Source organism: Clytia hemisphaerica, unplaced genomic scaffold (assembly GCF_902728285.1).
Source record: "Clytia hemisphaerica strain Z4C2 unplaced genomic scaffold, Clytia hemisphaerica genome assembly, whole genome shotgun sequence".
Taxonomy (NCBI): domain Eukaryota; kingdom Metazoa; phylum Cnidaria; class Hydrozoa; order Leptothecata; family Clytiidae; genus Clytia; species Clytia hemisphaerica.
The window spans coordinates 134,640-151,344 of record NW_027103889.1 but is presented as its reverse complement, the minus strand read 5'-3'; the positions used below and the strand labels follow the sequence as shown (position 1 = coordinate 151,344).

At 35.6% G+C, this 16,705-nt stretch overlaps 2 protein-coding genes across 2 annotated transcripts; both read left to right on the top strand.

Annotated features, from left to right (window-relative positions):
- Positions 1 to 1,325: 1,325 nt before the first annotated feature.
- Positions 1,326 to 2,898, top strand: LOC136808544 (trace amine-associated receptor 7f-like). Its single transcript, XM_067065072.1, has one exon. The coding sequence runs from the start codon at positions 1,373 to 1,375 to the stop codon at positions 2,636 to 2,638; it is 1,266 nt and encodes a 421-aa protein (XP_066921173.1). The 5' UTR covers positions 1,326 to 1,372; the 3' UTR covers positions 2,639 to 2,898.
- An 11,661-nt stretch (positions 2,899 to 14,559) lies between these two features.
- Positions 14,560 to 16,249, top strand: LOC136808543 (histamine H2 receptor-like). The gene has a single exon (XM_067065071.1). The coding sequence runs from the start codon at positions 14,579 to 14,581 to the stop codon at positions 16,058 to 16,060; it is 1,482 nt and encodes a 493-aa protein (XP_066921172.1). The 5' UTR covers positions 14,560 to 14,578; the 3' UTR covers positions 16,061 to 16,249.
- Positions 16,250 to 16,705: the final 456 nt, after the last annotated feature.

Here is a 16,705-nt window from a genome sequence, read left to right as displayed (position 1 = left end):
ACCCGGTTCGTCCCCACAAGCATCAGACTAAACAGTCCTACCATTTTTAGTTAGGCTTGAATTTGTAAGAATGCCATGTTGTGATTCGCTAAGTTTTACAAATTGCAGACCAGAGGAGTCCGTTATTTCTCAATCAATTAAAGAGGCTGTCAGCGGTTAGTGCTATGTTAGAGGGATTTATTAGTGTGACGTGATGGCATGAATTTTCGAGAAATTCGGCGTGATTGTGAGAGTCGAATATTTCAGGTGTGAATTCCAAAAAAATTGCGGCGTGGTGAATTGGTCGGTTTGAGGGGAAGGCTATTAAAATTATGCTACATAGTTTTCTTTTGGAATTAACCCCGTTTCACGTGTAATCTTAGTTTTGAATACTGCTGTTACTAAATAATGCCGTCTGAAGATTCAGCTATGGAAGATTTTACCTTTATATATGATAGCTATGTCTGTAAAGTACTTTTTCTTTTACAAAATATTTTGTTATATAGGAGCTACTAAAGTTTGGATCAAAGTCGGCTTTTCTTTTAAATCATAAGGCCTATTACAAAAATGCTTGGAAAATACACAAAACCTTGAAATCATTATTCTCTTGATAAATTCTCAATTTCGGCTCTTAAATTTGTTCTTAGATTGGTATCTAGATTATCTGGTCAAATTTTAGGTTCATGTTCTTATATACCTGTTCTTATGAAATATAAAATTGCCATTCCAGCAAAAGCTTTCACTTAGTTTCCAGTAGAGATGTATAAATGCTGGAGTAGTAAGTTTGTTAGCAGTTACCAACTAGCAAGTATGGAAGGACGTTCTCTAGCTCTAACAGTTGTATTTGTCGTATCAAAACGAAATTTCTGGGGTTCTTGATGCCACCAAGTGGAAATTTCTCTCAAAATAACCTATTTCGATCACACAATCCACTAGGCTGCTGGCATCCACTAATGGACTCGTGCTCTTTATATACTTCCTGGGGTTTTGTAGAGGTCTGCGATTCAGATTATCAATCCACTGGAATTTTTACATCAAAAGGGTCAGTACTCAATTTTATTTCTTCAGACCTTAGCGTCAATTTCAAATTTGGAGGCTCAACACCCTGGGTTACCAAGACTTTCTCTGTATGAAAAACAGCTGGTAAAAAATCTTAAATGGTTTTATCCTGAATTTCATTTTCTTATATTTCAGGAAAAATAAAAATCATACCATCATAAAAATAAACGGAAACAACGAAATGTCGAATCCCTTTGTTTCAAACTCCACAACTTCTCCAACAAACCTGACAACATCGCCTGTTTCTTTTGTATCAAACGTGTCGAAACTGCTACCAGTATTGACGATGCCAAACCAAGATTACATATGTTGTTTGAGTCAGGTGATTGCAGAAATGCCACTGCCTTTACCCAAAGAGAATATGTCAAGCTTGCTACTGATCGAGAATCATATTTCAACTACAGCTGCAGCTTGTGAAAAACATGATTTTGATTACCATCACAGTAAGCATGCTTCATATCGAACTGTTGCCTTATTCTTGAGTGGTGAGATGGAATGTCGTAAACATCACTGCAGTCAAGATCCAGAGCCGCCCATGATCATATACGCCCTAATCCTCATAGCCACCCTTCTTGTGGCGTTGTGCGGAAATTTATTCTCATTCTCAATGATCATGAAGATCCGCTCGCTTCGCCGTCATGCAACATACAAAATTCTCGCATCTTTGGCTATCACTGACCTCTTAGTATCAGTTTTCGTCATTCCAATCAAAATAGCCATCGCTCTAAACAACATGAACTTTTGTTACAAAGCTAGCCTGTGCAGATTGCTCCATACGGCTGATGTTACATTCTTTGCAGCCTCGGTCACTCATCTTTTCTTTATAGCTGTCGATAGATATATTTCAATAACAAAACCATATTATTACCGCCATTGCAGCTTGATGCGTAGATGGCGATCATGTATCTTTTTTATATGGGCGTACGCCATTTTCTGGGGCGTGATCCTGAATAACGTTCACCTAACGCCACCATTTGGCTTTGGTGAAACATTCAAAGTTGTTGAATACAAATGTAGAAAATTTGATGTTTATTTTGATCGAAGTTTATACCCGGTGGTTTTCTTTCTACCCTGCGTCATTATGGTCTATCTCTACCTGCAGATATGGAGAGTTGCAGTCAAGCAGAGTCGAGAGATTGAAAGATACAAGGGAAAACCACCACAACATTTAGTGGGATCTATTTCTCCTATCCCGCACCATGATAATCCATGCAAACATTTTTGGATGAGTCATATAATCGAATTTAAAGCTACAAAAGTGATTGTGATTGTTTTCGGGACCTTTGTACTTTGTTATACACCTTTATGCTTGATGACGTTTATTCATACCTTCATACCTTTCGAAATTTCAAACGTTGTCTTATCATTACTGGAGTACTTCCCGAACTTAAGTTCCTGTTTAAATCCATTCATCTATTGTTTTTTCCATGAAGATTTTCGTGAAAATCTACAGAAAATGCTTCGTCGAGACGCCTTCTTGAAAGAGCACGCGATGTCGTTGAAAAAGCGACACAGCAAAGGCAAACATCGACGTCATGGAACAACAGAAACTTTGACCATTAAATTGAATGGTGAAAATGACGATGGTGATGTACTTTGACGGAGCTTTGTTAACCAGAAAACTATAAAGAACTACAGTAGAATATTTTTTTTTCATAAAGAAGTCTCATAATGTCAAATCTATCATTCATAACATTTAGATCATGGCATTCTAAATCTAGGCTTTAGATTTAGAACGCCATGGTTTAGATTCATTTTAGGATTGTCAAACTCTGGTTAAGTTTATCAATTTTCAATAATCTGTAGGAGAAGAAAAAATTTCAAAATAATAAGCTTAGAAGATAAATTTTGAATATTGAACTGTTATCATTCAATTAATTAGCCTGGAAAACCGGCGACGAAAATCATTTAGTCAAATCTTAAATTTTGTTCATGCTTCGATGAATATGATTGACAATGACAACAGGTTTGGTCGTCAGGTGACGCGAAGATATGTTGGGCTTTTGGTTTCCAGAGGGTCTGAGAAGTAGGGGGTCCTAAAGCGCCAAGGTAAGGAATTACTATGGAGAAGCCGTTTTCCTGTCAACAACATCAGCCAATATCTTTTGAACTAGCCAAGGAAATGATTTGAAGTTTTTCAGAAATACTGAAAATAAGAAGTAGTACAACTGTTTGAAAAAAATTTTCCGGGGGTTTGCCTGAAGAAAAATGGACAATAAACAGCCATTTTTTCCTATCTTTGGCATATTTTGACCATTTGAACCAATTTGGAAGCTTCAAACTGCTCAAAAACTCCATAAAAATATGGAAAACGTCGGACTCTATCAAAATCATAAAAAATCTCAGTTCGTGACGTCATCATTGATAATTTCTAGGGTTTCAGGGGGTAAAAATTGCTATTTTTGCCCATTTCTCACGTTTTTTGATAATTGAAACCCATTGAAGAGCTCATAAATCCTCAAAAACTTCATAAAAATTTACAAAATGTTGAACTTTATCAAAATCATGAAAGAACTTCAGTTTGTGACGTCATTATTGGCACTTTTTAGGGCTTCAGGGGGTAAAAATTGATATTTTTTTCTCCATTTTTTACCTGTTTTGACCATTTAATCCCATTGAAGAGCTCAAAAATGTTCATAAATTTGCAAAAAGTCTGAGAAAAAGTGGAAAACGTTGGACTTTATCAATAAGCAAAAGTTGCTGGTTTTCCCCATTTTTATTTTATTCAAGTCAATATCTAAGTCAAGTCAGTCATATAATATTTGCAATTAGAAGTGACTTAAAGGGACATAAAAGTAGTAAAATGTAAACATTGCGCGAACCACGTGTCGTTAAAGAGAACAATTAAAATCACGTGTCCAAAACAAACTTGTAAAACAATTGAACAATCGAAATTAGCCATTTTTGGTTTGATTTTTTATTTTGACATGTGACATTTGTTTTGATTTTGTATCCACTGCATACAGTTTGTTTACAAATTTCGCAAGTACTGTTATGTCCCTTTAAAGGGACATAAAAGTAGTAAAATGTAAACATTGCGCAAACCACGTGTCATTAAAAAGAACAATTAAAATCACGTGTCCAAAACAAACTTATACAAATTTATAAAGTTTGAGTTCAACATTGTGACATCGATCGCTAAGAAAACTTCGAATGATCAAGCTATGTGACCATAACAACAAAGAAGTTCAGCCAGTTGAAGAAGAGAGGCTTACTTCCACCCAACGCCATTACGCCCTTGTCAGCTCAGTCAACAAACGCCACTCCACCATCGAAAAATAAAGATACCAACAAAAATTGGTCACTTTCATGGATAGGAATGGCGTTGAAGTGACGTGTTCAATCAGTGTTAAAACTTGGGAAAACAGAAAACTTATGGACCATATCAAAAGGTCATGTAGGCTTCTAAAAAGAACTCGTGAAGGAAGCAAAACGGGCTTCCTTGCTTGAAAATGACGGTCAATGGTAATAATTGTCAAATGAAAAAGCTTAAAATAAGTTAAGATCCAAAAAAAAAATCCAAACCCTGTGGAAATTCTTTCACTCAGTGTAAAATAGAACTTCGTATACATAAAATGATATTGTCAATCATTACCCGTGAGCCTTTCAAAAATCCTGTAAATATTGTCACAGAAAGTTTTTGCGTCAAGAAATTGAAATCCCTATGTTTGTGAAATTAAATTTCCGCAAATGAAGGTAGTTTGATGCCAAAGGATACACAGGAAAAAAAATTCGATTTCCAAGGTTGGAAATTTCAAGATTTCTTAGGAAATTTCAAGATTTCTTAGTTGGAAAAAAGACAGAATCCAATGGAAAATCCAACCTGGAAACTTGGGACACTCTCCAAGGATGGAAATTTTGCATTTTCCATGGCTTGGAATTTTCAAAAATCCACGTTGAAAAAAGCCACAATCCAAAGTAAACAAACTTGGAATTTTCAAAAATCCAGGTTGAATAAAGCCAAAATCCAAGCTAAAAAAGGTTGGAATTTTCAAAAATCCAGGCTGAAAAAAGTCAAAATCCAAAAAGTGATGACAGAGATGTGGAAAAAGAGATCTTAAACAAGGTTTTTGTTTTTGTGAACAGTCACTCGCTAGCCTAGGCTCGATGGCTCCCGGTCAATCTCTTGTTATTGTTCGCACAGATACGTGGTTGATCTTAGATATCACTCACACAGCTCAGCAGGGCACCATTTGAAACTATGACACAAGTACCATATGTGCTTCACTGTGCGAACTCACTGCGATTGACCGAGGCCGCTCCGAATGGACGCCTTACCTGACGGAAACTTACAGCTTGACTGCTCACACTATAGCCTAATATCTAGGTTAGTTATACCATTTCTGCGCGAAAAAATCGCTTGTGGTTTTCTCAAAGGACATGCGCAGAAAATGGTACAAAAATGTAATTTCCACATGGGTCTTTACCACTTTCCAGACTGTTTGGAGAAACACAATTTCCGACCCAAAAGTCTAGTTATCCAAGGAGGAGTCTCAATTTCACAAAAATGTAATTTCCACATGAATTTTTTACGTTTTCCAAACTGTTTGGAGAAACACACATTTCAAATGCAAAAAGACTAGTTTTTCAATCCGAAGTCTTAATCTTAAAAAAAATCCAACATCAATTTTTGACGCTTTTTTCGATTCCCAAACTATTTGGAAAAATAAAAATGTTGATCAAAAATCCAAAATGATTGATCATGCTTGCTCTGAATGCCATTGATTGGGACACTACCTTCCTGGGGCTCAATGTAGAAGATTGCGTCGCCCTTCTCTCTGAATATATCCTAACCCTATTAGCCCCAAGCTTTTTTGACTTTTGTATCCCCAGGGGGGGGGGGTAGAACCTACCACCCTCGATTATTTTCGATCTAGAAGAGCTATGGCCATTAAATTTGGTACAGATGTTCTCCATCATGATACAATTTTCCAAAAAGAAAAAAAAAATTGATGACGTCATTCAAAAACTGATGACGTCATCACAAAATTTCCACCTGTCGGAAAAAAGCCCAAATATATGGTTTACAAAAATGTCTATTACAGTCGAACCAATAAAGATATTTCAATTCTGTTTAAAGATTCTGAAAGGTGAAAGACTGTTCTTTAACATAATTGCCGGTTTTGTAATTTCCATGAAGAGTTTTTCTTAAAATCTATGCTGAAGATGAGTAAAATTTTCAGAATTTGATGACGTCATAAATGATGACGTCATCATTTTCAAAAATTTTCTTTTAATTTTTTAAATTTGTATTATCAATGCCTATCACGTGTAAAAATTTGAAAATGATTGAATAAATAGTTTAGAAGTTATCAGCACTTTAAAAATTTGAGTTTTAAGCGATTTTAGCTGGGTTTTATGTCATGTTTCACAATAAAGTCATAAAACCTGATCTGGACAACCGATAACCCTAAAACTTTGCACAAGTACTCTTAATAAGATTTTATTAAAAGCCAAAAGTTTCAAGTCGTTTAAAAAATTTTTCTCCGAGATATAAACAAAAGAACTCCAGCGTGGTAGATTCAGCCCCCCCCCCTGGGGCTAATAGGGTTAACATTTTTTCTAACTTTGTCCCAAACAAAATCATAACAATCAGGGATAAAGATGTGTTATGGATGACTCCTGAGATAAAGCAGAGGCTTCTGGACAATGCTAAAATATATCGTCGATGGAGAAAATGGCAAAATCCTTTAGATGGCCAGGCACTCGATAATATGGTTGTTGGGTGCAGATTGGCCGTTAAAACTGCCAAGGACAACTATTTTTCTCGTCTTGGCATTTCTTTAAATAATCCAAATATCGGAAGTAAGAAATACTGGTCTACCCTTCAGCAGTTTTTGAACATACAAAAAACCCCAAAATTCTACCCATTCGCGACGAAAGAAACGTCCTTGTGAGCAATGTTTCTGAGAAGGCCGATATTTTTAACTCTTTCTTTGCAAACCAATGTTCTTTGATCGAAACTGGCAGCGTGCTGCCAACTGAACAATTTCTCACTGACTCCAGGCTAAATAACCTTGAATTTGATGAAGAAAAAATCGCGTCAATTATTCCCAGCTGGCCCACAACGTTGTTTCAACGTTTTTCTAACATTCACAACGTCCATATAACGTTAGATAAACGTTGAAACAACGTTGTGTGCCAGCTGGGATTAATTCTTTGAACGTAAACAAGGCCCATGGGTGGGATAATGTTTCTACTCGTATGATCAGGATTTGTGGTGATTCTTTAGTAAATCCTTTGTTTAGTATATTCAATCTTTCCATCAGTTCTGGCATCTTCCCATCACAGTGGAAGAAAGGCAATGTGGTTCCTGTCTATAAAAAGGGAGACAGGAGCATAGCTAAAAATTACAGAACAGTTTCTCTTCTTTCGGTGTTTGGAAAAATATTTGAAAAGTGTATCTATGATGCACTTTACAGATATTTTGAAACAAATAATCTATTTTCTCCGTGTCAGTCTGGTTTAGGGGAGGATGATTCTTGCATTTCTCAGTTGTTGTCCATAACGCATGACATTTTTACAGGGTTTGACGTGAACCCTTCTTTAGATACCAGGGGTGTGTTTTTAGATATTTCAGAGGCATTCGATCAGGTATGGCATGATGGCTTGCTTTTCAAACTCAAATCTTATGGTGTGACCGGACCACTGCTTTCCTTAATACGTAACTTTCTTGATGATAGGCATCAGAGAGTTGTGTTGAATGGGAAAACGTCTGAGTGGAAGAGGATCAATGCTGGGGTACCTCAGGGCTCGATTCTTGGTACGACAGAAAGGATTATAGTTTGATTTGAGATTGAAGTCAAGCTTTCATCACCGTATAATAAAAGCCGACAAAAATAAGAAGGTTTTAGTGGGAGGAAAACAATACCCAAGTTTTGTAGTTTGTCGAACAGAGATTGTCTTGCATGGGAATATATAGAGCAGTGCAGAAAATAGTGCTGAGTATTTTCAACTGAGTTAGTTCGACAACCACAAAAAGATCTAAAGTATCACGAAAACCATATGCCTAAATTTGTGCTCGTTGAGATGACTGAACCCTACCCGAAGTCGATTTAGAAAGATTACACCTTGATTGTCAGAAACATCAAAAACACGAGATTGTTTGGGTCTCAAAAATTTTAAGATTGCAATCTTAAAGGTCTTAACAGAAGGTAGATTTCTTATATTACCGTCCAGGTAAGAATATTATTCTTCTGGTAAAGCGTCTGTCAGCAAGGCTTTCAAGGCCAAGTTCAGAGTATAATCTCTCCTGAGACGTTCCACGAAAGCAACCTGTGATAGCTAAGCAGGCATTATATTGAATGGATTCAAGCTTCTGCACAAAAGAGGCATTTCCTGGGCGGTCATATATGATATCACTGTAGTCAAGATGAGGTCTGATGTAAGATTTATAGATGGTAAGAAGAGATCTCCTAGGCACATGTTTGCAAAGTCTGTTAATACCTTTATTGGCCTTTTTTATCTTCTCATCAAGATGGTGATCAAAAGAAAGTTTTGAATCTAAGATAAGACCTAGATGTTTCTGGTGCTCACTGGCAGTGATGTTAGTGCTATTAAAGGAGATTGCTAGAGCATTAGGAGGAGTGAGTCTGCAGGTAAAATGGACTTTAACAGCTTGTTTAGAAGGGTCAGTGTTGAAAGACAACTTCCATTGACGAGCCCACTCACTTATCCTGGCAAGATCTCTGTTTAGTACCCCAAGGCTCAAGAGCTGATCCATCACAAGGGAGAATAAGGAGGTGCCGTCAGCAAAGATTTTGGGTTTTGACTCGAGGTTTAATGGGAGATCGTTGATGTAAATTAAGAAGAATAAAGGAGTATATGTTCGTAGTGTACCCTGTATTTATGTTTCAATAAAGAAAAAAAAAGAAAAAAAAAGAAAAAGAAAAATGTCCCACCCAAAAAGTCATCTTTTCCAACCAGCCTTGGAAAATTGTTATTTCTACATTGTTTTTTTTTTTCACTTGTTTTTTTACGGGCATTGGTTTATTCTACAAAACCTATGGGTAATTTACGTTTTCCAAATCAGCTTAAGGTAATCGCTCAAATTTCCAACCTTCAATTATAAAACCAAAATTTCCAACCCAAAAATATTGAATTTCCAACCTTGGAAATCGAAATTTTTTTCCTGTGATAGGTGCGAAATTTAAAGGTCTTTTCTTTTGGTAACTTTGGTGGACGAGGGATATATTTCTCTCATTTAGATAATTTTCCGATATTTACAGAAGCAATCGGCGGAGAGATTTAAAAAAAATATGTTTTCTTATCTTATAGGAGACCAAATGTTATGACCTTTTAATTTTTTTATACAATTGATGTGTTCTGATTTCTAGGAAACCTTTGTCGCACTTTTTGTCTCCCTAAACTTATTATTAACTTATGGTTTGATGTGTTCTAAATCTAGGAAAAAACAGTTTGCCAAGATGAGATCGAGAGAAAAGGTCGCCTCGCCGGCTGCTTTCGTATTTAGACTCTCTCGCTGATTATTGGACTCGTGATTTCTAAGAAGACGATTTCAAAGGAAATGCAGTGGGACTACCAATAATTACTTTCTTGGGCCTAAGCAGAAATTAGATTAATTAAACTATAAATTAATTAACTAAAAGCGGTTACAATGATGGAGGCGACATGAAACAACCTTCCTATTTGCCAATCTGTGCGCGTAGGACAATCGTTTGGTATTAGGTTACTAGACATTTTTCATCAATTTTTCATCAAATTGTTAGAATAAAGTTTTAGCTACAATTCAGCACTGAATTCCTACGTTATGGCCTGCGACATTGCCAGAGGTATACGATCAAGCTAGACACGGAAGAAGTGTGGTTGAGTAGGAGTCCAAATGGGTTGTTTGTACACATACTCAGTATCTACGGCTAATTTCAAAATTCATTGCCGTATTACTACGTACTACAAAGTGAAAAACGTGAGATACACTCTCTGGTACACAGTACCAATGAGTGGCTTGTTCCGAGGAACTACTAAAATGTTGTTTCGGGCTAGTCCTCCTATACCCATGTCTCGTAACATTTATTTGGGTGCTTCAAGTCCGTTTTGACTTTTTAGCTGGCATTATCTTAAGATAATATTATCACCAGACATTGTGACATGCCGTGGCACTCATAAGGTTCGGCCTTGCGTGAGCATCGCTCTTCCAGTGTCGTTCGATGTCTTGGCAGCTCGCGCCTGTCAAGTCGCAGTGTCTGTCAGCGTTGTAATTCCTACTCCTTCAGTAGTAGAACCCATTTTGAACGCATTCGGAGGCCTCGTATCTATCTATTTATATTATCACCCGTAAAGCTTTATTAGCGCAAGGGAAAAGATGGTGTTGAGGCTGAAGTCGTCCACGGACGTGGCGGGATTGATAAATTATACGACGACAACTACTCCCGATAAAAAGCTTTTTCGTTTGTTCCTCTCTTTCATGAAAGTTATCTTAGCCTACAAATTTATCTAGCATTATCGGACCTTGGCTTTAGCTGTGACTTTGTGAGAATCCAAAGTTACCCTGTCTTAGCAAAGGTTAAGTCTAGATTCAAACAAATTTCTAATATATTTGATAGTATATGACTTGTATTTTATAAATTAAAGTCGGATACTTTGTTTTCAAAATTACTCAATATCAGCCATTTACTCATTTTTGAACATGAGATGCATATCGCATATCGCGTGATGTTCTGAGGATTTGGGTTTAAGGGTCGAAAGTTGTTATCTAAAAGGGATAAGAAGCTCTAGATAACAAATATTCTCAAGAATGTTTTTTAAGATAAGGATGTCGTGCGTGAATGTTGTTTGTAGTTGCAATATATGATATCTCAAATTTCATGAAAAAACGAAGAACGAAACTGATTTATGAAAATGACCTCTATAATTTGCACCTCCTAAAGTTTCCTAAAATTTTTTAAATCTTCAATAATTTTTTTCTCCCTTATTTAGCTAAAGAATTTATGAAAGTGAAATCAGAGGAAAGGGAGGTGACAAGTTATGACGCGGATAAACGGCTCTTGGGTGGAGACATCTGTCTCAGTTGACTTCCCATATTTGGTAGCTAGGGCTCTCCACCCAAGAGATTCTTTAGGCACCTCAATCCTTATAAAGGCGCCTGGATATGAAATACGTGATGATAAAGTCATTGTTGAAAAAAGAAGAAAGAAGAAAGGGATTGTCACTGAAAAATTTTCACTTTTGACCAAGGAAAAAATATATAGGTTAAAAATTGGTGAAAAATTAATTGACTTTTTATTTTTCTGAAAAACCTCTTCAATAAATGCTTAATAATAGGTGAGAAAAATCCATTTGAATTGGGTTTTAAATAACGTATTATTTCGGGGGATTGGAATATAGGGCCCATATGTACCACAACTCACGAGAAGTTAAAAAGGGAGAAAGAATTATTATCTGATCACTTTTGTTGTCATTCCTCCCTTTTATAGAATTTTCGAAAGTTTTTAAATCTTAAAAGGAGGTATAAATGGAAAACAAAAGAGTCTCATTGAAATTTTATTCTTCCTTTTTATTATTGTTGAGAATAATAATAATGAAAATAATTCTGTGGAGTCAGTTGGGTTGATCGGGTGAATCAGCTCATTTTTATAACTTATTTATATTTTGGGTGAAGATTTTACAGTTTTACAGTTTTACAGTTTGTTTTTCATCATTTTTTTCTTTCAACAGAGTTGATGCTGGTGCAGTTCTTTTTTTAGGGAGTTCTTATTGTGTTTAAGTGAAGATTTTTCTACTCACGCGACCAGCTTGACCAAGACGATTACTCTTCTTTATACGAGGAAAAGAAAGTAAAAACTGAAATTTTCGTCGACTAAAATTAGTAGTCTATCAGCATGCTGGTTGAATGGTTGTAGTTAAAAAACATCCCTGTCTCACAGCCCCGGTGGAAATTTTTTCCTCTGTGGGGATAAAAATTCCTATTGAAATCCCGATGAGGATAGAAATTCTATTGTTCAAAGGTTAAAAAATCTAGTGGGGATGGTTTTGGAGTGCAATTTTGAAACATGGAATTTCGAGCGGGGATGAAATCTAAGTCGATTTCCTAGTGGGGCTGAAATTCGAGGGTATTTTCCTACCGGGAACAAAATTTTTGCCCGATTTTCCAGTGGGGCTGTGACACAGGGGTGTTAAAAAGTATAGCTACAAAAGAAAAAAGATGGCAGATATTTCTTTGTGTTCATTAGTATAAATTAATTTGATAGTTAAAAACATTTGTGTGGTGTTATTTGATGTTGTTTTGGCCCTGGTTGCGAACCACCCCCACCTAACTTTGAAGTGTTGAAATATTTTGTCCCAGGTGGGAAAAATACCCTACATTTTCCGTCTGATTGAGAAATTGATTTTCTTCTCTTTTGAAATTCAATGGATAAAATTGCCCTCCGAAACCGCCCCGATTGAAATTTTTTTTTGTTGGGGAAAAAATGAATTATTATATATCCCAATTTTGATTTCTAAAGAAATCGACATCCCCAGTGGGAAAAAGTCCATCAAAAGATTGAGATGGGTGTTTGTTTATAACGTTAAAAAGCTCATCATGCACGAGGTTATGGTTTTCATAAAGAATTTTCGTTGGAGTTTTTTCTTTCAAACTTTTTCGTCAAAACTAATTTGTTTCCATTGATTAAAATTATTCCAGAAAAGAAAACCTTTTTACATTTTAAACACCTTCTGTGAGTTTCAAAGGTAGACACTGTCATAACTTTGGAGTCAATCAAGTCCCATTTCATTTATATTTTTCTCTTTCTATTTAAAAATCAAAAATATTAAGCTGTTCCGGGAAATACATGAAGACTAAACGGCAAGAGAGATATTCATCGTTTGACAAAAATAAAAATTATTATTTTGATCAAAGATAATAAGAGTCTAAAAATGGAGATTATTATCAAAAATAGTTGTGTTGAACCTTTTATTTTATTTGACAATTTTATTCAGTCGTTCTATAAAGTCAATCTAAATATAGATTGGAATATTAGATAAATTTTGATGGAGATCGAAAGATTTTCTTTAGTTCAAAAGATATGTCTGTCTATTGCTGCTGAAATAAATTTTCCCATATTTGGTTGCACTGAAAAAATATTGTATTATCTTGATAGGTATAATTTTAAAGATGATCTAATCAAAACAAATCACTGACAAATCCAGTGACAGTGAACCGAAAAATTGCGGGGGTAGTTTTCAAGAGGAAAGTCCAGGGTATTTTTCCAGGGGAAAAAGGTTCAGGGTATTTTTCTGGAGGGGAGGGTAAAATTTCCGAGGACAAATTTCTTACTTTAATCTTAGAAATTTTAGCGAGACTAATTGTAGCTCATATTATCGAGTCAGAAAAATCTTGATTTTTTTGGATTTATTTTATCGAATTTTTTATGATATTTCGCGTGGATAAATTTATCTGACAAAAAATTCGCGTGGATTAATTTTAGCGAGGGCAATGATTTTGAAGAAAAAATTAAAAATTAAGAAACGAAAGGAAGAAGTTGTTTTCGTTATAAACCAATGTAATATTCTTAATACAAAAATCAATGTAGTCATACATGTCTTTGAAACACATTTCTTGACTGAGACCGGAAAAACTTGGAAGTTTACGCCCTCATCCCCGGTTACTAGTTTTTGAAAAAATTATGAAAATTATAACAAATGAAAAAGAAACACAATGGGTTTATTTTAGCGAATCAGCTTTTCGAAAAATTTCGCGCGGATAAGTTTTAGCGATCTGTTGATTCGGCGTGTTTTAACGAGATTTATTTTAGCGAAAATAAGGAAAACTCGCTAAAACGCTAAAAATAGTCTTGTTAAAATTTCAAAAGATCAAAAGCTGACCCTGGGCTCATATTTACCATTCGTGCCCTCCCCCTTTTATTCTTTGTATATGTTGAAGAAGCCTTTCAAAATACGCTCCAAAATCAATATGTGTTGTTTCGAAACTCAAAATTATTTCCATTTCTATATTCGTCAACTCTAATTTACCAATCAAATAGTTGACATTTCTAAGAAATTTTCTTTTAAATGTCATTTAAAAAAAGAGGGCCGAAAAAGTCAATGTTGGAATGACGTCAAACCCCTCCCTGTGACATTTTGAGACCTATTCCAATAAATGTTCTATGGTAAGTATTATGAACTTGTGATTTTGATCAAATGATGTATTTTGTTTTTTAAAGATCAGTGAGAAGTCTTCAAGAAGTGGGTTTATTATGAGAAGAAAAACAAACTGCACTGCGTGGAAATCTAGCTTTGCAAGGTCAACCCCGTAGAAAAAAGGGCGATTCGGAGGCTTTGCTGCACTCTACATTTCCAGAAATAAAGCTTCCGTTCGAAGCGTAATGTCTTCCGTTTCATTCCTATATAAAAACAGTAGTGATAACTTGAAGCAAATCCCACTAAACCAGCGCTGAGTCTTCATAATCCAATCGATGAGGGACACATAGTGGATTTTTAAGCTTATCCTCACGGTACAAGCGAATACGCTCGAGTTAATCAAGTTATAGAAGTTCCATTTATAGAACACTACTACATAATTCTTTAAATTTTTCCTAGAAAAATGATTAATTCAACTCCAAGCCTGAACCGATTCAGTAATGTCTCATGGACACAAATAGGCCACCTTAACAACACTGGAAACAATATCAGCCACCGCAACAATGGGTCTACCATTTACAACACTACAGGAATCGATTTCGGTTTAATTGCGTCACGATTCTTTTCAACTCCGACTTACATAAGTCAAGAACTCAAATGTTGTGTCACAGAACTTTTCGATGGAGTTGATATAAATATATTGAAATCAATGGATGCGATGAAGGAATACATGGCACCCTGCAGCCACCATCATAACGACACTAATGTATACGTCAGTGATGTGTTCAAATTTTATCTGAAATCGAACCATACTAAAGAAATGATGGAATGCAAAAGTTTTCATTGTGGTCCACAAGTCCAGGTGACCAGCACTTTCGCTGTCTACATCACTATTTTAGTCCTGACATTCCTCATCGGTGTCCTTGGCAACAGCCTCGTTTGCGCTGTCATTATTAAATCCAATACACTTCGTAAAAGAGCTACTAACTATTTTCTACTTTCATTAGCAATTGGTGATTTGTTATCTGGGTTGGTGATAATCCCGATCAAAATCTTCACATATTCAAAGAATGGGAAATTCTGTATGGGTCAAGAGATGTGTCGAATGTACAGAAATATTGATCCGTTTATATTTACAACCTCCATAACCCATCTACTAGTCATATGTATTGATAGATTTATTGCTATTGACAAACCATTTTATTATCCCAGACTTTTCTCTTTCAAAAATATCAAAATTATGTTATCGTCTATTTGGGTTTACGCTTTATCTTGGGGCTTTATGAACAATGTGAATTGGAGTACGCTGCAATTACAAGGCACCTTCCAAATCAAAGGTTACAGATGTCTCAGGACCAGGGATCAATTTTCGGCTTATTTATACATGATTGTTTTTGTAGTACCATGTCTCATCATGGCGCTCCTGTACGGCCGTATGTGGCATATAGCGATGGCCCACGCTAAAGAAATCCGCAAACGTTACAATAATTATTCAAGTCAAGCGTCGCTCGATAAAGTGGCAGCGCATAGCACGAAAAAGTTCATTGCAGCACGTTTATTGGAGTTGAAAGCTACTAAAGTGATTTGTGTAGTTTTTGGAACTTTCGTAGTGTGTTGGGTACCTTTGATCATTCTTGTGGTTATAGATACATTTATCACAAAAGTAACTTTAGAAGGCGTTCCGTATAAAATTGTCGTAGAGTATCTACCTCTTTTGAACAGCTCTTTGAATCCATTCATATATTGTTTCTTTCATAAAGACTTCCAAAAAGGATTAAAACATATTTTACAAAGGATGGCTTACACGACAGCATTGAAATTATCACTTAACAAAAAACGTAATGGGAACGAATTGAACTCCACGTGTGTTGGAACCTCGATGCTTGCAAATGATAATTTAGCAGACTCGATAAGTTTGAATAATCATAGCGAAACTTGTGTATAGAACTATTGAACTCCTGACTTAGTTGCCAACGTAGTTTATTTATTTCTTGCAAACTGTTTTTTGACATATTCAATCGTTACGTTATATCATCTATTAATATAAAGCCTCGTATACACGGTGTATTTTGAATAAGTTTTAATTATGTGTTTACACTGGGTAGGATCTAAAGTTATCTTTGCAACAATCTTTATAATGATAGCCGGTACGTTTTTATTGCAAGCCTTCCTGGCCTTCATCTGCAGCGTTTTGATTTTCACTAGCAATTTTGACCTGCCGTAAATTTTTTTCCCAGCTAAAATGCCCTAAAACTCAAAATTTTAAAATGCTGATAGCTTCTGAAATTTCAAATTTTGACACGTAATAGGTAATGAGAATGACAAAAAATATCACAAAATAATTTTATAAATGATTTTGATTTATTATTTAGAACTTTAAGTTTCACTTATTCCACTCACTCCTCCACACTCCTCACTCATTTTAGCCACTTTTCAGGATGAGACGTCTTTTCTTGAACTTTTTCTAACGACCTAATCAAAGTTAAAACAAAAGCGTTTTCAATAACAATAGAAACGATCAGAACTGACACTTTGGGTAATCAGAGAAGCTGGTTCTCCATTTCCTTCCCGCCATTCTGTTCGTTCTGGT